The sequence below is a fragment of the Clavelina lepadiformis genome, chromosome 3, assembly GCF_947623445.1.
Source record: "Clavelina lepadiformis chromosome 3, kaClaLepa1.1, whole genome shotgun sequence".
Lineage (NCBI taxonomy): Eukaryota > Metazoa > Chordata > Ascidiacea > Aplousobranchia > Clavelinidae > Clavelina > Clavelina lepadiformis.
This window is the reverse complement of record NC_135242.1, coordinates 5,042,712-5,063,921: the sequence shown is the minus strand read 5'-3', so window position 1 is coordinate 5,063,921 and position 21,210 is coordinate 5,042,712. Positions and strand designations below refer to the sequence as shown.

The 21,210-nt window shown below is 34.4% G+C and overlaps 1 protein-coding gene across 7 annotated transcripts in view; it reads left to right on the top strand.

Moving 5' to 3' along the window:
- The window catches only part of LOC143448987 (microtubule-actin cross-linking factor 1-like), a 56,494-nt gene that overhangs the window by 26,152 nt on the left and 9,132 nt on the right, over positions 1-21,210 (top strand). For 6 of the 7 annotated variants that reach the window (XM_076948984.1, XM_076948982.1, XM_076948983.1 and 3 more), the window contains 20 exons: positions 119-269; positions 356-587; positions 691-845; positions 936-1,108; positions 1,217-1,355; positions 1,624-1,855; positions 2,058-2,212; positions 2,343-2,527; positions 3,049-3,187; positions 3,318-3,502; positions 3,682-3,847; positions 3,982-4,191; positions 4,303-4,401; positions 19,320-19,407; positions 19,532-19,641; positions 19,813-19,926; positions 20,036-20,171; positions 20,252-20,421; positions 20,626-20,770; positions 20,931-21,091. In XM_076948984.1, the coding sequence (XP_076805099.1) occupies positions 119-269; positions 356-587; positions 691-845; positions 936-1,108; positions 1,217-1,355; positions 1,624-1,855; positions 2,058-2,212; positions 2,343-2,527; positions 3,049-3,187; positions 3,318-3,502; positions 3,682-3,847; positions 3,982-4,191; positions 4,303-4,401; positions 19,320-19,407; positions 19,532-19,641; positions 19,813-19,926; positions 20,036-20,171; positions 20,252-20,421; positions 20,626-20,770; positions 20,931-21,091 (3,145 nt within the window). Of the gene's footprint in view, positions 1-118; positions 270-355; positions 588-690; positions 846-935; positions 1,109-1,216; positions 1,356-1,623; positions 1,856-2,057; positions 2,213-2,342; positions 2,528-3,048; positions 3,188-3,317; positions 3,503-3,681; positions 3,848-3,981; positions 4,192-4,302; positions 4,402-7,589; positions 7,779-7,931; positions 8,063-8,628; positions 8,863-8,998; positions 9,165-9,537; positions 9,699-9,781; positions 9,967-10,107; positions 10,258-10,413; positions 10,614-10,743; positions 10,884-11,189; positions 11,290-11,462; positions 11,561-11,769; positions 12,032-12,219; positions 12,348-12,509; positions 12,640-12,738; positions 12,931-13,115; positions 13,211-13,373; positions 13,592-13,757; positions 13,952-14,107; positions 14,291-14,407; positions 14,646-14,833; positions 15,016-15,217; positions 15,392-15,634; positions 15,879-16,811; positions 16,958-17,307; positions 17,477-17,577; positions 18,220-19,319; positions 19,408-19,531; positions 19,642-19,812; positions 19,927-20,035; positions 20,172-20,251; positions 20,422-20,625; positions 20,771-20,930; positions 21,092-21,210 lie in introns of those variants that run through there. The other variant, XM_076948989.1, reaches the window with a different exon arrangement.

Below are 21,210 nucleotides of genomic sequence, written 5' to 3'. Positions count from 1 at the left end.
AATAACAAACTTTTAATACATTTGTAATTATATTTCATCCTTTCTACGCTGCATAATTTTTCACCAAATTAAGACATGTGTGGATAGATGACTTAAAGTTCTAACATTGGACACATAGATATGTTGATCTTCGTGGGATTGTGGAGCATATCAACAGAGATGAAGGTGCTCTTGATGATTGTGCGAAGGAGTTAGATACAATCGATCAAAAACTTGAAGATTGTGGAAATGAAACTGATGAACTGAAATATCAAATTGAAAAGTTAAAGGTGAATTTTCTATCTCGTGCTCTGTATTCCTGATCACCTCATCATGCAAAAGATGAAGGCTTTGATTGCTACTTGCTATTTCATAGGCTTTGAAAGAAAATTATGATTACATGGATGATAGCCTCGATGGTCTAAAGAACAATATGGCTTCAACACGTCAGCTCCTAGATGATTGTGATGATAAAGTCAAAACTTGCAAGGAATTGGATGCTTGTGAGCTAAGATTTTTAGCTTTGGAGCAAAAGTGGAAAAATTTGAAGGACAGATTAGACAGGCAGATCACTGATGCCTGTAATCAATTGGAAGTGGCGGAAAGAAGTAATTTGTAGATGATATGATTTACCACACTTTTGTATTTTATCTGTGTCGGTATATGCAGCATTAGCGAAAGTTTCAGAAAGTCACTCGACTTTTTTTGCAGATGCCGCTGTAAGCAAAAATGTTCATGACTTGCTATCTGCATTGGAACAATACCGAAATGAGGTGAATTCTGTGGAAGATTCAATTTTGGAGGAAAACAACACAAAATTGCCCCTTGACACTGAAAGTATTTCCAATGTTAAAGAACAGCATGATGTAAGTTTAAAGAAGGTTAAGGTGTTGTCTATGAGCTATACGAGTATTTAAGTTGCGATTTATTTATTGATTTTTTGTGATCATTTTCAGGGTCTTAAGGCACCTTTAGGTAAAGCAAAAGCTGGGGCTGACGATCTGCACAAAAAGTTTGAAGATTTGAAAGAAAATGAAACTTCAGAGATCACTGAACTTGGTGAAAAATTTGCTGATTTCTTTAAACACTGGAAATTTGTCACCACACTATATGAACAACGACAGCAAATGTAAGTAACTAAGTATCCATGCAGCGGGTGAATTTTGAAACAAACTTGAAATTTTTTGTAAATTGTTCTGCTTACAGTAAACAATGATTTCTGTAACCGTTTTATTAGCTATGTTGTCTTGCTACACATCGAGGAAAGTTACCTTAATAGCAAAGACTTAGTGAACAAGTTTGAGAAAAACTTGGATGACTACAGCAAAGATGCAGATACTATGGAAGAATTGCAACACCAAATTGAGCAATATGAGGTAATAACATCTTGCTTGCAACTGTATCAGACACAATCTTTCAAATAAACACATTCATATCGTATCATTACATCTTTTTTACATTTTTTGTCACAACATTTCAACATGAACTATTAGTTAGTTATTCATTATTAATTTAATATTAGTTAAATAATAGCTAGTTATTAAAATTATCAAGTTATTTTCAACATAATTATAGTTATTACTTCTAGTACCAGTGTAATCATGTATGGCACGCTTCCTAAAAAAATCTCTTCTGAATCTTCAGACCTTGAAAACTTCCTGTGTGGATGGTGATGAGAGCTTTGTGAAGCTGAAAGAAAAGATAAAATCAGCGGAGGAGTTGTTTGCACACTTTGATCTGAAAGTTCAAAAGTGCAAGGAAGTGGAAGCGTATCGGGAAAAAACTTCTCTGCTGGAAGAAAGATGGGATGACTTAAAGAAGAGGTTGGAACTTAAGATCATGGAGTCTTCCCTCAAACTAGCTAAAGCTAAAAAAGGTACACAAGAGTTTTGCAAATGAGGTAAATAGTCATTATAAGATACAGTTGAGGTTATTTTTAATTGGTATATTTAAATTTGCCTCATTTCTTTTAATTTGGGTAACATTAATTTAAAATTTTGAAAGCTGTATTTCTAATTTGATTGTATTAATTATCACGATATGATGACTTTTGGTGATAAAAATTTCTGCTCATATAGATTCTGCTGCGAGAAAAGACGCTGATGACCTGGTAGCAGCCTTAAACAAACTTGCACAAGATCTTGATGAGATTGAAGAAGCAATTAAAGAGCAATCCAGTGCTCCTGTGCAGACTGAACCTGAATTCATCCAAAAAGTGGAAAACAAACATGAAGTACATGTTGATTTCTAGCAGAATCATTTTTGTGGTTTAGTTTTTGGTTTGTAATAGTTGAAGTTACATTAATGTTTGTTTCAATGGAATTTTGTATGTTTTTTGGTGTAAATATTTGCTTGAATTGAAGGCACTGGAACCTAAGCTAAGCAAAACAAGATCAGATGGTGATGATTTGCACCAAAAACTTGATGAGCTGAACTCTGATCAGGAAGCTGCAGATATGCCAGAAGTGGTGGAAGTAAAGAAGCAATTTGAAAGCTTTGACAAAAAGCTAAATTATGTCTCAACACTTTACACCGAGAGAAAGAAAGTGTGAGTGGTATTCGCTTTGCATCTGTGTAGTGGCTCACTAAAAATATCTCAAAGGGAAACACTAAAAATAGAATTTACGAAATTCGGAAATACTAAAATAAATTTTACCCAAATGAGAACAATTAAAATGGGGTTTTCTAAACGGTACACAACCAAAGTAGCACAATACCCAAACCATATTGTACCATTTGTTTACTTGACACTCGCTGACAGTTACATTGCTTTTTTATGAAAGAAATGATCTGCCAATAAATGTTTTGTTAAGTTATTTTAAAATTCAATTTTAGTAATTTTCATTTTATTTCTTTTCTTACTGATATTTTTAGCATCCTCATGTGTAGTTAACCCAACTAATGTGTGTTTTATTAATTAACAAAAACGTTTGTTATTATCTTTTTGCTAGTTTGAATTAGTAGTCTAGCAGCTTTAACACATATGTTAAACTCCTTGTATAATCTCGTCAAGACTACAAATCATGAACCCAACATGGTAGTTGTTTCATGCTAAACATATTGTTACAGTATACAGCTAACCAAGGACACCGTTGACTCCATGTCAGTTGCGCGAAACGTCATCCGTACATATGCCACTGAACTTCTTATTCATGACATAATGGCCGACAATCAGGAGGATTTGACGCAGCAGCGTGACGTTCTTCAGGTATGCGATACAATGCAAGTTAAGTTCTTTTGCGTGATTATGTCGCATTAAAGCTGGCTGTGCCGTCGGTGCTACTGGCAGTCATATTCCGGTTCTGTTATTCGTTTGTTGATCGAATTTGTTTTGTTAGAAATTGGATTCTGAGATTCCTGAACATGATCCAAAATTTGAGGAATTAAATGAAAAGTCCTCCAGTCTTGATGGTTGTCTTCACTCATTTGAGGAACATGGTGTAACATATGATAACACAGTCCCAGTTGCATGTCAGGACTTGGCAGAAAGATGGAAAGATGCAAAATATCAAGTTAAACAAAGGTAGGATGGAAATTGTGGAAATAATACAGCTTCACTGCTGCCGACTCTCAGGAGTTTGCGTTTTGCTTTTATATGTGGTCTTATGCTTATAGATCTTGTTGTAGGTTTGGGGAAGTGGTTGTTTTTTCGTCACATTTTTGATCTTCTTATATGTCTTATAACTCAATAATTGTCCTAAGGTTGTCGTATGTCCTGGTTGGGAAGGATAAACTCACTGAACTTCAGCAAGCAGTGCAGGAAGAAAATGAGAAATTGCAAGACAAGGAAATCCTGGTGAATACCCAGACCCCAGAAGGAGTGGAGCAGGATTCAAAAACCTTAGAAGACAAGATCAAAAAGCATGAGGTAATGTAATTATGTCATGCAGTTGTTAATGGTTTGCCTTATAGTTATACGTTAATGGTGTGCCAACTTGACGATTGTGTTAATTATGACGATTAGCATAACGGAAAAAACTCTTCACAACGAATTATTTTTAGGCTGTAGAAGCAGATCTTTTAGCACAGTATCCTACAGTTGAACACCTGAATGACTTGTCTGAAGAATTTGATGCTGTTGCTCGCAATTATGACAAAGTTGCGTTTGAATATGATATTCCTGAACTTGAAGGACTCCCTGATTATGTCAAACCAACACTGGAGGAACTTGAAGAACGAAGCAGTGAGAGAAAGAAAATCATTCAGATTGAGGTATTTCATTATACTTTTTTAGTCGTTGGATGATTACTGTTTTACTTTCATTTTTGCTCAAAACATACGAAGTAGTTTTTCTTGATATGAAGTGACAGTTACAATGTTTAGGTCATAACCGTCACTAAACGGTATGACAAGCTGAAGAATCTTATATCAGAAAAGATTGAGAAATACAAAGTGGATTACCAGATTGCAAAACAACGAGAGGTAAGTTGTTAAGATAAAATGAAATTTAACTTTGATAGGTTACTGAAATTCTTACATGCAATTTTAACTTGGCCATACTAGTGTGCATAGTCTATTTAGTACTTAATAAAATAGATGCTTGTAGGATTAGGAAATCGTTAAATTTCAAGTCAAGTAGGCGACGTGCAAATAGGTAGCAAAGTACAAAGTTTCCTTCTCTCTCACCACACCAATTGATTAATTAATAACGGTGCGGAAAGTTGTTTGTGCTTGCTGAAAGCTATGTGGTGGTATGCCAGTTGCAATCATGACTAACCCCATTTTGTGAGGTATGCCCGCTTGACTGTTGTAATTAAATTTCGGCGAAAACGGACCTATGTGCAATGATTGAGACCATCTTGCAGCATGGATTTTATGATGTAGTGAGTCATTTGAGGTGAGTTTGGTTTATGGTTCTTTTGTGGTAAATTATTTCAAAAAAAACAAATCACAGTGATTTTATATTGCTTTACTAATGTGTGGTAAATGACAAACATTATTACAATGCAATATGCACACAGATTGTTCATTTTCTTGCTTATCAGAGTGTTGCTTATCTTGCATGTTTTACTCAACTTTTATGTCATACACTCTCATGCATAATTATTCATGTTTTATTTATTGCCTCAGGGGTTCTCATTCTCATTGTGCGATGATTTCATTGTCAGAATCATCTGTAATACAGTATAATATTTGTAACTGCCAAAATATTTTTTTTTGAAATATTCAAAGTAAAAAGGTTTAATTACTAAAACAGTTTTTAACGTGGATTGACGTAGATGTGAGAACCCTTGGTGAATTATAACGACTGTTTAAGCTTGCCTTGCATGTTCATGTTAGCTGTATGCATCACATTCTTTAGTTTTAAACCTTATGATTTACCTAATTTCTAAGCCTAAATCACGATTTGCCTATTTGTATGTACTGTATATCTTTAACTTAGGTCACCTAGTAACCCTCTTTCAATTGTATGCCAGCATTTCTCTCCACCATCAGGTGATATGCATCTGGTCGGATGGATTTTAAAGTTCTTCCATTATCTTTTTACAACCGCCTTGCAATGGAGAATTAGCTAGTTAGCCTAATTCGTTTTGTAGTGCACAAAAAATGAAGTTGCTTTTCTTAATATGTGTACCTAGTATTCTTATAAGTGTGGCATGTTGTTCTTGCAAGGAGCTTCCTACACAGGCGAACAGTTGAATAGCTTAGCACGGAGAATTGCGCTCACTTAATCAATTTCTAATTTTTTAGTGTTCTCAAATAATTTTAATGAACATGTGTGTGCATCGTGAGCATTGTAATATCCTGGAGAATTCTGTGCTGTGAATAGAATATTATTGGAGCGTGTTTGTGACAAACCCACAAGGTTCTATGCCTCTCGGTTCAAATTATACTTTAATGATTTTGCTGCAATTAAAGTTCAAAAATTTTTTTCGATGGTAATATCAAAGAACTAGTTGAAATATCAACTTACATGCTTTTACATTTCTTTTTAAAATGTGATGGTTTGGTTTGGGGCTTATCAGTTGAGTTTTTAATGTTTTTAAATCTTGCGAGTGGGAACGGGCCGATGCTAAACCCAAACCCAAATAGATTCGCCAAATATCAATTGAGTGTATGATTTCGGTAAACACGAATAGAAACAATGGCGTGCGTGAACACAATATTATTTATAAGTTGATTGACTTTGGTAAGAAATGATGATATGTTTTCCTGACTAAGCTAAATTAGAGTCAACATTTCTTACTGAAGGTTATTTACTTAAGGATCTTGCTTTTCAAATCTTTACGGAAATGGTATTATTCATGAAAGTAAATTTTGTTTTCTTTAAACCAAACAATTCTTAGCGATTGTGTCATGTTACAAGCAAGATTTGGCAAGTTTTGAATGAAATTTTATGGCTTGATACTGATACGAATAAATTTAGGATTTGTTCATGTTGATCTTTATGATATTCGAGTTCATGCAGAAATCTTTCTTTTGGCACATCCTTACTAACAAGCAATTGCAGTATCAAATTTTTAAGAGTTTTCTCAGATCAAATTAAAAAATTCAACTCTTGAATAAATCTAACATTTTTTTAACTATCTTTTTTCGTACTACCCATAATCCAGTCGCTAAAGTCGCTGAAAAAATAGAAATGAAAAGATAATTGTAACTTATAGCTCAAACTTTAAGTAACAAACCATAGAAAACTAATTTTTCTTTCAGAAAAATTGTTAAAAACTTATTATAGAAGTCATACTTAAGTTAAATTACATCTCGCTCAATGAGAGATGTAAGAGATTTTTATAAACTGATTTTTTCCAGAATTTTTTTAATATCTTGCAAAAGAACTGTTTAATGATGCTGCAGACTTGTTGTCTACTTTAACATAACAGTTCTAATTAATCTATAACCATGAAATTAACCTGTTGAAAACACTGATGCAGTAGAATTAGCACATGTGTGGTTACTGTATGTATGCCTGTATGGTATGCGCTTCTAATGATGCCGTGAATTTACAGTCTCTCTGTTCTGTTAAAAATGCAAAGCGAGTGGTTGGTTGGTGCATGTTTGTCTGGAATGCGTAATGAAAATGGGCTGATGTTTCTGTAGCATGCAACTATGGAATGACGGAAGTTAACTTATTATCAAACACACCCTGTTGCGTTTCTAAAAATAACGGAAGCAAATTATCAACAAATAGTATGCAAGCCAAGGATTGTGGAGAGATGGCTGGCTATAATTGATGTCTAGGCCTAATCAACATTTAGTTCTGTTCTTTAGTTTGCATATTTCCTATTTTTCGTGAGCTGAAATAGATCTATGTCATCAGGTACAAGATCAGATACAGGTCTATTTTAGTTCAAGAACAGCATCTGTAGTATTCACACATACCATACTACAGTAGCATACTAGCAGATATCTTTAACAGGTCTTTGTTGTGTTACAGCAGCAGCAGTAACTTGTCCATTAGTTTAAAACATTCCTTAGCGATAAAGAAAATATGCGAAGTGTAGTGCAGTCAGTTTACTCAGAACAGTTCTATGCAAAGTTCTCACAGGACCAGAAATTATTAAGAAAATCTGCCAGTTTACGTTTATATTGTTGACACTTTTACCTGTATTTGATAAGTTTAAGCTATAGGTCTGTTATAGTCGTTATCAGCATAAATCTTCCTATTATAGGAGGATGGCTCAACAAAAACAACAATAACTACAACTACTACTACCACCAAGAAAAGACGTAACTTGCATGATATTAAATTCTATACATATTTGGAAAAACAAACGAGTGCACATGACCTTCATAATGCTGGAATTGTTTCTGATGAAATGGCGGAGCAGCTTGAACTTGGCATTCTACATGAAGATAAGGTAAAATTTTGTGTGCATTTGTAATTGATTGGCTTATTTCTGAAAAAAGTGTTTAGTTGTGACAAAAATGACTTTTCAAACCAATTACAATTTACTCATTTCATATTTTCAATAGTTTCAAGTTGTTTTGAGTATCAATTGTTGTATACTTAGGTAGAGGAAGAGATTAAAACATTCTTGACAGGAACAGAGCCCATTGCTGGACTTACTATTGAAAAAGCTGGAAACCTTAAACTTTCAATAAATGATGCCATAAAGCATGGTCTTATTAAGCACGGGACTGGGTATGTGTAGTCGTGTTAAATATTATGGTTAAAATTTATAATTTTTCGGCATTTTGATGAAATTTTGATTATGGGAAACTTCCAAGCTTAGCTCAGTTATTAACCGAGATTTTAAAACTTGACTAAACGCACTACAATCATTCTAATCTAGATTTTTATTGACATTAATTTTAATCATTATATCATTTCATTGACATGTAAATTGCACAAAATGTTGACACAATAAAATTTAAAATGTCATGGAAATCTTGGAAATTATGGAAAATTACAATACTCTTTCAACTTCTTTTCTCAAAAGATTTAACACACATAGTTTTAAAGCAAGTGCTGCTTGATCAGAGGACTTTGTGTGACGTGTTTTATTAAGATTATAACATAAATATTGTATTCGAGAAATACACATTAAAATGGTATGTTGGTGAAACCATTGCCCATTTCGGGATATGTGATAAAATGTTAAAATGAATTTTACCTACCTTAGCTAAAATGTGTGTCAGTATCAGGACTCTACTGACTGAGGAAACATAATATTGTATAAGCAGTCAGACACATTTATATTATTTTAGATTGGTTTTGCTTGAAGCTCAGGCTGCCACCGGGAATGTGATTGATCCCAAAACAGCTGAGCACATGAGCGTTGCTGAAGCTGTACGGCGTGGAATAATCGATATGAAATATAGAGATGCTTTGGAACGCGCTGAAAGGGCTGTAACTGGCTTTGAAGATCCTGTTACCCATAAAATCTTGTCACTTTATGAATGCATGAAGAAGGGATATATTGTTGAAAGCCATGGCATAAGGTATCTTTGCTGACAAAATTACAAACCCATCGTGTCTGAATGGATCATGATCACGTTGCTTTTTCTGTCACTTTTTGATTAACTGATATTTCCAAAACCAATTGAGACAGTTATTGAAAAATGCTCTGTTTAACAGGCTTCTAGAAGCTCAGATTGCTACCGGGGGCTTGATTGATCCAAGAGCTTACCATCGTGTACCGATATCAGTTGCTTACAAACGTGGTCTGTTCGATGAAAGAATGAATGCTATACTGGAAGATCCATCAGACGATACAAAAGGCTTCTTTGACCCCAATACTCAGGTTGAATAGTTAGTTTTTTATATACTGGAGATACTGTAAATTAACAACTTTAGGACATTTCCACAGTACACCTGCAGAAGCAAGCTTATACTAGCGAAAGCTCGTGTCGAAAAATATAAAGTTAACCTTAAGAGTGCCAAACTATATCCTGTTTCTTATTTTACTGTAAATTAACATTAACTATTCATACAATTGATTGCGGGCATTGTGGTATTGGTATATTTGAAGTTAATAAATATGCAATTTGACATATTTGGTTGCGTTTGGTTGCGTGTTTTGTAGCAATTAGAACATTTATGCAGAACAATAAATCAAGCAAATGATGGAAGATATCCAGTTTGAACTACTTTGTACAACCGTATGTTTATTGTAGAAAAACCTGACCTACTTGGATTTGGTTCAAAAGTGCAAAGTTGATCCAGAAACCAAACTTCTTTTCCTTGAAATGGACCTTTCTTATGATGTAGCCAACAAGCTATTAAAAAGATTGGACAGAATGGATCTTATTCAGAAACGTAGTCAAGTTGACATAACGTAAGACTTAAAACAATGACTTGTATTAAATTATCTAGAAGATTTTAACCACGGCGGGTAATATAGCAGCTTGTTTAATGTAGATTTAACACCGCCTTCCATCATGAAGCTAAACTAAAAGACATTTATGAAGCCGGCTTAGTGACAGAGCAACAAGTGAAAGATCTTGAATCGGGAGTGCTCACAGAATCTGACCTACAAGGCCAACTGAAGCAATACTTATTTGGCGGTGAAGAACCAATATGTGGAGTGGTATTGGAAGATAGTGGTAAGTATTGAACCACATAGCCATGTTCTCTAGAACAGAAATTTGGCCGTTTTTATTTCAGTTTTCCTTCACACATTATTGAATAATATCATGCAGTTGTGAAGTTTTTTTCAATTTACATGTTTTTCCACTTACTTTTAGGAGATATCCTTTCTATTGTGGAGGCAGTTAACAGGAGTATTCTGAGACGTGGTACAGCTATTGAACTTCTCGAGGCACAAGCTGCAACTGGTAACATAATAGACCCCAACACTGGTCTAAAGATGTCTGTCAAAACTGCTTTTGAGAAAGGTAGTGTTTATGAGTAGAAAATTAAAAGATGCACAAACTATACATGTGTTTTTTGTATTTTTTGTTTATTCAGCAAAATTGTTGCATCTACTCAAGTTTATTAATGTTGAAATTGATACGGAATCAAATTTTAAACATACATTTGTTATAATAAAGGTCTCATTGAAAGAAGCCAAGTTGACACTCTTGAAAGGGCGGAACGTGCAGTCAAGGGCTACACTGTCCCCGGAAGCAAAAAAGTTTACTCATTGTTTGAAGCCATGCGCAAAGGCATTGTTGTGGAGTCAAGAGGCATAAGGTTGTTGGAGGCGCAAATTGCAACAGGAGGGTTGATTGATCCTAGAGCTCACCATCGCGTGAGTAAAATTATATTGAAAGAAATTACAAGAACATTTTCACTTATATTCAGTTATGTTGATTTCTAGCTGTGTTTAAGGAAGGCTGTCAATTTTTTGTGATGAAGATTTGTCATTTTGCTTATCATAGGTCCCAATATCCGTTGCTTACAAGCGTGGTCTATTCGATGAAAGAATGAATGCCATACTGGAAGATCCATCAGATGATACAAAAGGCTTCTTTGACCCCAATACACAGAAGAATCTTTCATATCTTGAACTTATGGAAAAGTATGTTTACGTAATTTAAGGAAAATCATAGCACGACATATCGTTTAGTCCAAAATGCTTTTACTGCTGCTAGATGCGTACATTACAACCATTGTTAACTACCAACCCTGGTAGCATGATAACGTGACCACCCTGGTATCACAACCACTTATACGTAATCCAGAATATCTTTTATTCTGTTGCAATGTATAGCATTCTGTTTAACTAACACGGCCATTTGACACCAGTCCCGTGAACGGTTGGTCTTCCAGGGTTCCACTTTCTTGTTTTTCAACCACTTTACTCATTGTGTTTTTGTCTGTTCAGTTGTGAAATCAAAGGAACATCAAACTTAAGGTTTTTGATAATGAAGCCCAAATCCAAACGCAAACACTCATCAAAAGATAAATCAAAGTCCAGAACGAAGGTAATTAGTGACACAATTCTGAACACAAACTGTGTTAAAAGTACTATGTTCCAATTCAATAAAGTGATGTTGTTTGATCCGGGTCTTAGTTTGACTAAACATTAGTTTAATTGTTAATTTGAGTGATTATGATTGAATCAACAATTTTTTACAAATTGTGTTTGTCAAAACAGGAGGAGTCAAAAACAAAACCAGAAAAAACAAAAACTAAATCAAAGAAAAAGGAAAAAAGCAGTGCTCAAAGTGGTCCAATGAAAAGAGAGAACATTAAGTCAGTAGTAAAAATTTTGTTTGTTTACTAGTACATTCATGTATAATGTAGCTAAATATCTGCAGTTAAGTGCATATATGGTAAGAGTTTCACCATATAAGTATTGCTACCAGTTGACTTATTTCTTCGTCGCTGTCATATCTACTACGATCAGCGTGAAACGAAAATAACAACGCAGGAAGTATATATTCCATAATTGAATTTTACAGGTTTTCTACTGTTTATCAAACTGAAGTGACTTTGGAAATTCTTGTCAAATATCACATCGTAACTGAAGAGGTTGCAGTCATGATAGAGCAAGGGCAGATGGATAAACTGGAATTGCAAAAAAATATACAAAAGTATTTGCGTGGCACTACATGCATTGCCGGCATATCAAGACCAAGAACCGGGGAAACCCTGTCATTCCTGGAAGCTTCAATTAGGGGCCTGATTAGTCCTGCACTTGCAATGGAATATTTAGAAGCCCAGGTTAGTAAATGAATCTGCCACTTTCAATTTTTGGATTGACGAATAAATGTATAAATTACTGATGTGATAAAGGTTGACATTTTTTGCAATCACGCTCCTCATGTTTGAAAATTATTGAGTAACTTATGTAAATTATTATTAAGTTGATTTTTCAGTTCACTGGTTTTAACATAGATTTTTGTTTTAAGGCATATATCGGATCCATCATAAATCCCAAAACTGGTGACAGGATGCAAGTTCTTGATGCTTACATGTCCGGCTTATTGAAAAGGAACCAAATGAAAGACTTGCAACGTGCTGAACAAGTTGTACATGGGTAAGAATATAATAAAAAATGATTTGGTTTAGGACAGATTTATGCCCATCAGCAAATATTGTTTCAATTAATTATCATATAGTTTATTCAATTGTCTTAGATTACAGTAAAATTTTCTCAAGTATTGCTGGAAAGATTTTTCAGTAATTATTTCTATCACAGGCGTTTACAATCTGGTCAAAGTGTGAAATCGAGCCTTCAAGACTTCATGAAAAATGAATTTCTTACTTTCACACAAGTACTGCGAGCTATAGATTGCCAAATTGCAACTGGAGGAATAATTGATTCCAAGGTAAGATTTTGTTTTTCACAGTCAACTAATGCTAAGCCCAGGTATTTCATGTATGTCAGACTGTACCAGTGTATGATATTTCATTTTAAATTTTTACAGAACATGATACGTTTGCCAACCGATGTTGCCATTAGTCACAACATAGTTAGTGAGGAGATGATTAAAAATGCTGCCGACTCCAAAACATTCACTCATCCATTTACCAATGTCAAGAAATCTTATTCAGAACTCATGGAAGAATGTAAACTGGATGCAAATACTGGCATGTATCTCATTCCATGCACCACTGAGGTAAGTTGATAAAATAGTTGTTTTCTGTTACTTCGTGCAATGTGAGAACCTAAGTTTTGGCAACATATTTAGAAGAAATGTATATTTCTAGTTGCATGGTACATAGTTGCGCTCACTGACGTTGAGAATAAATTTTAAACTGATTAAAGTCATGAGCATCGTTAATGAGGATATTACATTGTTAGACTTCACAACCTTCAAAGGAAGTGACAGAAGTTGATGCTTCCGGCAGAATTGTAAAGAATCGTCGTGAAATTCGATTTTCGACAACATTAAATAGGTACAAAAGTTTTGAAAGTATTTTTCATCAAAATACTTTACTTGTTCACGAGCTGGGTTAATCTTTTCTTCGTATCACTGGACCAGTAATCGCATACTTTGCTAATAACTACAAAGGTTTGTTGTTGTGCCTACATTTGCTGAACATCTGCTTTTATTTTTAGATACACCTCCCTTCAGCAACTGCTCGAAGCTAAGATAGTTACAGAGGAAACTGTAGTGGCTTTGGAAGAAAACAGAATCAGTGAAGAAGAGGTGGCAAAATCTATCAAACAGTATTTGGTGGGAGAGCATCCTATTGCTGGTATCATCGTCGAATCCACTGGTCTGAAGTTGTCCATTTTGGAGAGTATCCAGCAAGGCATAATTAAACGTGGCACAGGTAAAAATGTTTGGTTATATTTAAAATTCGTTGAATTTTAAATCAATTTTGATTGTCTGTGACCTCTTGACTGCTTCTAATGAGTTTGACGTAACTGCGATGTAACTCCAGTGTGACTTAAAATGTGATATTTTTTACTATTAAAACTTTTTAATATAATTTGTAGGCCTTGAACTTCTTGAAGCACAAGCAGCAAATGGTAGTATTATTGAACCACGCAGTGGACAACATTTCCACATAGCTGATGCAATGAAACACCACTTACTTGATCGAACACAAAGTGATGCTCTCGAACGTGCTTTGAAAGCTGTAACAGGATACAGAGATCCATTAAGCAAGGCAACACTGTCTTTGTTTCAGGTAATTTAGTGTCAGTCTGTTGATACCTGCATGGCAATCATACCTAAACTAATGATTAATACTGGAGTCTTTGATAGTATTCCATGGTAGTAGGTGTACTTGATATGTGTTAGAAATCCTATTACATAAACATTAAGAAGTTTTTCTTTTGTAAAGGCCATGGAAAAGGGTTATGTTACTCAGTCACGTGGCATCAGATTGCTTGAAGCCCAAATTGCCACAGGAGGCTTGATTGACCCAAATTCCTCGCACAGAGTACCTCTCTCTGTAGCTTTTGAACGTAATATAATTAATAAAAAAATGTTTGGCATCTTGACGGATCCATCAGATGACACAAAAGTAAGTATTTGATTATGCTCTACATCGCCAGCCTTTGTCATCATCAATAAACTTTTAATTTTGTTGATACGCATTTCATAGACCATGTTTGTTCATGCACTATCTTTCTATTTTCAGGGCTTCTTTGATCCAAACACGAACGAGAACCTTACTTATTTGGAGTTACTGTCACGCTGCATTGCTGATCCAAACACTGGGTTGATATACCTGCCACTCAGAGATAAAAAGAAGTCGAGACACTCTTCAGGCAGTGCAAAGCACAAAAAGAAGCGTAAAACTCAGAGGTCACGAAAGGTTGTGATAATTGATCCAGAATCTGGTCTAGAGTTGTCTATTCAAGATGCATATCGCAAAGGTATTTTCGATTACAGAATGATAAATGTGTGTTTGCTTCCTTTTCGGTATTATAAGAAAACTAACTTATTTGTGAAGCGTTTCCAGAGTTTAAATATAGCAATGTTACCAACGTGTTGCTAACAAGGAAGTAGCAATTACTGAGCAGCATGCTACATCGATGTGTTTTAAACCAACCAAATGCTCCAGGTCTGCTTGACAAAGCCACAGCAAAACAATTGACGGAACAAGAGGGCGAATGGACCGAGGAAAGTGAGATACACAAGGAGCGTCATGACAGTCAATCAAGTGAAGAAGTAATCCCTTCAAATACTATCAGCCCTTCGTATGATAGTGCCAATGGCTCTGCTACACAAAATCTATTCAAACAGGTATGTTTTTTCTGTAACTTCTGTTGGATCAGAATGTTTTTCAAAAAAATTCATTCTTAATTCTTTTAACTTTAATTTGTAAGTATTTGCATATGAATGTAAATGTATTTCCCTCAATCGTTGCACCACTGGAGTATGTATCAGACAATTTGTTGCATTTCAATTAACAACTGCATAGACATCATGTTTATTTGTACCACAGGGTAAATTATCGACTGAGCATTTGTCAGCGAAGCTCCTTCTGATGTCTACCGGACAGTACGGGCCAATCGCAGGCGTGTACGATGTTAAAAATGGTGAATATTTGACAATCAAAGAAGCAGAACAGAAAAGGCTGATTGATAGGACGTCTGCTCAAAGATTACTTGAAGCCCAGGTAAATGGAAATTACCACATAAATATTCTTGTAAATACCGATATGTGTCAGGCAGCAAAACCGAACAAAATATTGCGGTCTGTTGTCAGATGATGACAGTGCGTTTGATTCACATTCTTCAGCACCGTGCTACAGATCTTAGCACTGTAACAATTGTTCACAGAATATGCAATTTTTGCTGCTACTTGCATGTGATTTTACTTCACAAACTGCATGAAGTCCACTATTAATAACTTATTTCAGATTGCCACTGGCGGCATAATTAATCCAAAGGGAAAAAATGCTGCACGCTGTACCACTAATGAGGCAATTGCTTTGGGTCTACTTGATCGCAGAGTGGCACAAAGGCTTAGTATGGCGGAAAAGGCATTCAAAGGCTTTCCTGATAGTCGCACAAATCGCCTCTTGTCACTTGGTGAAGCAATCAAGAAAGGAACTTGCTATTATGAAAGTGGATCTCGGCTGCTGGAATTTCAATATGCCACTGGTGAGAATTAATTTTATTCATGGTATTTTGCATTTAGCTTGACTACGATATTAGACAGAACTGATTAAATTTTGTTGCTGATAAAACTACTGACGGGGGAAGGCATACTGCAATAAAAAAATGTTGTTCCATGCCATGTCTACTTACCCATGTCTGAAAAACAAAAAGGAAAAAAGCACAGGGGTTTGTGAAGAGAAGCACAGAGATTGTGTAAAGTTTGTTGTACACATTTTGATTGCTCAAGGCGAGTATGGTAAATTGCAAGGATTGGATTATTTTTAAACGGGGAAACTATATACCTGTTATTGAAAATATTTGAAAAATAGAACATTTTTAGCACCTCTCTTATCTATAAAATTATCTGTAGCAAATGAGCACTAGCCTACCGTGGCATATTGTCTTGAATATAAGCCATTCTTGCTTATAGGTCACAAAAAACGATGCGATAAACAATTATGAACTGCATTGAATAACTGTATTGAACGTATACAAAAGTTTCTATACCTGTACATTACTGTATTTTTCCACAATTAGGCCACGTAGCTCGCGTTGAGATTTGGGGGAAAAGTGGATTAGAATCTTAATTCCTGTTAAGTAACAGAAACTTGTTGTTGAGTTAGGCCTAGGTAACAATACATACATTAGAATAATTATTAACTGCTTTTGTTAATAAGTACAACAAAAGGACAAAATATAAATCCAAGTCATTGTTTAGTATAATTGATCAAATCGGAAACATATCAGCGGGTAAAACCATGGATAATTTCTGACATACTGTTGCTTTGTAAAGCAGTGAACTATTTTAGCAGAGAGTGCTTTTTAGTTAACATAGTTTTGGTTCAGGTTTAACACCAACAGTCCAACACCCACCTTTTTGTAATCCTGTAACTAATCCATTGTCAGCAACTTATATCACGACCTAATTCTTTGCAGGTGGTTTGGTAAATCCAGTAGACGGTGGAAGAATGACAATTGAAAAAGCTTTAAGCAATGAATGGGTTGACAAAAAAATAGCAGATCGCTTGCAAGACATTCAGAGATATTCCAAATCCATTGTTGACTTAAAAACCAATTTGTTGGTAATTCTTTGGTATATCATAGCCTATGCTACCTAACATAAAGCTATCACTAATTTTAGAAAAGTATAATTATTCTGAAAATTTTTGAAAATTTTCATGAGGATAATGTTTAAAAAATATTATTGTTTTCTTTAAATTATTGTATTTCATAAAGAATTTAAAATTTATCTATAAATACTTTAATAGTAACATTCATTATTTCATACTCGACACATTGTGGTATGAGCTTGACATGTAACGGTTTTTCAACTTAAAAACAATTTTGCCGTGAATCGTATGAAAAATAGTTGACTTTGTGAAAATTTTTGCTGCCTGATTACAAACTAACTTTAAAGCCTTCAACTCCACAGATGACTTATCCCGAGGCTCTTGAAAAGGCTGTTGTTGAGCCAGTTTCTGGCCTGAGATTTTTGGAGGCTTTGCCACGTTTGGACAGAAACATAAAAATGTCTGGTGGTGTTGTTGTGCAAGCCTCATCTCTCTATTCCTCCTTGACAAGCTCTCTTGCCAGTTCACGTGGTATTTTATTTTAGCAACCTGCTTTATTATCTTTCTTGTAATTTTATATCTGTACTTTAGTGGTAAAGTTCAGTTTTAAAGTTTTTTTTTTATTATTCTAGCGGAGAGTCCAGTTGGAAGCCAATCTGGCTCAAGAAGGGGTAGTTTTGATGGAATAGATTCCTTGATAAAAAGTTTGCCAAAGTATTAAGTTCCAACTCCATTGAAATTCTGTGATGACTTTTGTACAAGTTCCTTTGTCATGCCACGAGTGTCATCTGCAATTGAGATTGGCTTTTTTGCACACAAATGATTAAGAAGAATTAATCAGCTTAAATCATTAATTACTACAGTAACCAAGTTTTATGTACGTGCTTAATCAGTATTTAGCATTTTGCGCTCATTAATCTTGTATATATTGTTTTAGCTGCCGTTCCCAGCTGTATTGTAATGTCTGGCTCATATACAGCATATCTCTAAGTGTGCTTTTTTACAATTAATTTGCAAAAAGAGTCTTGTGCTACCTTATATTGTCCATATTGTTCCAAACAGCACTGTTCATCACACTATGTTAATGTGACTACAACCCATTGCCTAGCTGTAAATACTAAACTGTTTCATACCTTTTGCAGGCAATAATTTTCCTGGTGCATATTGGTGTAGGTACTTAAATTAATACGGTCGCTTCATAGAATGCACTTTGCATAACACTTTTTTGCTCATGCTTTATAATTTTTACGTCGAAATAAAACTTTTGGGTACAATTGTTTTATGATACTTTGTTTCTACATCTTGTAAGTGTAGAGGCAAGAAGGGCATATAGAAAATTTACTTAATTCAAGGCAAAATTTTACAATATATACCTGAAAATATTCGCACGATTTTGACAGCAGAAATTGTTGTTTGAAAGAAAAGTTTCTATGTGTACATTTTTGTTCAGTTACATGACTGCTCTGTTTATCCTCATTTACCAAATCAGAAGGAGGATAAGGTTTGTACAAACCTGCATGTTATTTTCTAACCTAGACCTGTTTAGGCTTAGAGCGTTTGTAAATGCTTTATTTGAACCATAGCACTTTTAATTGTATAGGTTCACACTTATCATATAACAGTTGATTTTATCTATACTATAAGATGGCAAACTGTCAAATCTGTAGAAGAGGTTAGGTTAGTATAGTACCTTCTATATTATACAATGATGACAAAATTTGTATATGCACGACTGTCTGTCTGAATTTGTAGCTGTCTCACGAATGGCTTGTTTTGTTTACAACACCCACCTCTCAAATTTGTATATTTCAAGTTACTACTTTGCCTTAATTAATTGTTTAGTTGCATAAATATTAACTGCTTTAAGTAATACGGTAGTACTAGCTTAGTATTTAATTTAAACTTAACATACCTAAATGTTTGTAATTATTAGATAGTTCTAGTTCTCTAGAAAAGCAATAGCTTTCACATTTGACAAACACCAATGAACACAACTTAATTTATTATAATAATTAATCAATTGCAAATACATTTAATGAGCAATCAAATATTTTTTGCTCAAGGAAACTGTAGTGCTTTGTTGGATCATTAAATTATGCTTGTAATAATGAAATATAAATCATTGATATGTGAAAACAACTTTTCTAGGCTTAAAATAAATTTCACTTATCAGTATAATTAATTACAATAATTGTTTAACTACCGGTAAATCAAAATTTAAAAGCTGGACCTTAGTTCTAAAGATACTAAGCGATGTTGATCTTATTCTACCATCCAATCTACAAGAAAAACATGCGTAACAAACTTGTAAAAGAATTTGAAATTTTAGTGAAGTTTAGTCAATTCTTAACAAAACATGTTTCCTTGTACAAAGGAGGAACAGAAGATTTTGGCCTTGGTTGAAGATATTTCGAAATCGTCACCCAATGCACTTCTTCAACATGACACTAAAAACAGTGCAGGTGCTTATATGGTGTAGGGAAAAGTTTTGTGTTGAATTGCTAATTAATCATAAAATATTACTGATATGTATAAAAATTTTACTGCTAATTCTACTGACACATTTTATGCTTGTGCGGTTAACAGATGCATTGGAACAACTTGCTTCTCATCTTGACAAGGTGTCTTCAAAGCTTGTTGAGATACTAAATGTTCAGAGGATTGCCAAGGTTGACGTACAGCAAATTCGAGACACCGTAAGTGAGGAACAGATTTGTTGGTGTCACATTATGGGTTCATTATTTTGTTTCATTTCAATGCTTTATATATATAAATAATTCTGCATTTTAAACAGTTAAGCAATGCATGTTTACAATGGCTTACCGAACCTTTAAAAATGGCCTAATTGTACATGAATCATTACGCAGCTGCAAACCCTGTCTACAACACTTACTGAGCTCAAGAAAAATGAACATACAATAACAAATCTTTGTGACTGTATGTTGGAGGGTGAAAATAATGAAAACGACAAAGAGAAGGCAGTGAGTTTTCAGTATGAACTAAAATCGCCTTTTCTGATTTTTCAGCCATTTTGAGGGCCGTTTATACATATAAAACTAACGTTATGGTTATAAAAAATTGTTCTTGCAGAAGAATTTGAGCCCCAATGCTAACGAAATGAGCAAAATTGCTGAAAAACTTATATTGGAAGAAAACATTTCTGAAAGCTTCCTTGAGAACAACCCTGATTTCCTGCAGTCACTTCTTACCTCAATGAAAAACCAAGGCAAGAACATTTATAGCAACTTTTGACCTAACTTTGCTATTAAAAGTGTAACTTATGTTACTGAGTGTCATGTTATATAGAACCTCACAAGGCAAAGGCTATCGAATTACTGAAAGCGATCCACAAAGTTAGCAAATTATGTGATGAACTGCGAGATTGGATAAAAGCAAGTTCTCCATGTTGTAAAGAGAAAATTGTACCTAATACTATGATGAAAGAAGAAGTCCTGAAGGCAATTGAAACAATAAAGGTATTTTAGGATTATTTACTGTGTTATTCTAACATTTTGTACATTTGTGAATGAATATCGTTGTTTAAGTGGTATCGAACTTTATCAATGTTATAATAACCAAATTTTTGCCGACAACATATTTTTGTCCCGCAGATGCATCAAATCATATCGATGTTTTAACTGTTCCAGAAACCTATTGAAATATCCATGTTTATTTTTCAGCAACTTCAATCAAAAGCAGAAAAATTGAAAATAAAAGAAGAAAAAATAACTCCATTGTTGTCGCTCATTTCTGAAATGTGCAAAGAGAATGATTTCTTATTGGAAAAAACTGATGTTATAAGTAAATTCGCATCATTATCAGAAGGTGAATTTTATTATCTTAAATTGTGTTATCTTAAATATTATCTTAAACTTAACTTAAAGCAATCGGTTTTATTTTGCTCCTGCATTACATTTGCAACCTGATCCTTGAGTGTTGTCGATTGCCATCTTTAACATTCATTGTATATTGTGCTTTGTTTTAGACTTGGATAAGTCGTTACTTGAGCTGTGTAGTCGACGTTCTCTGCTTGAGAAATTTAACGAACTAAGCACTCAACTTGACAGCCAGTTGACTGACGTTGAAGATAAAACAGAAGAATGTCAAAGCATAATAAAAGAGGTCACCGAGGATGAATGCAGCTATGTAAGCTACTTTCAAGAATGTATCATACCTCCAATACGATTTAAATTGGTATTTAAATAACTTCTGCGACGATAATAGCACACTTTAATTAATATTTTCAGATTGTCGTTTTTATTTTT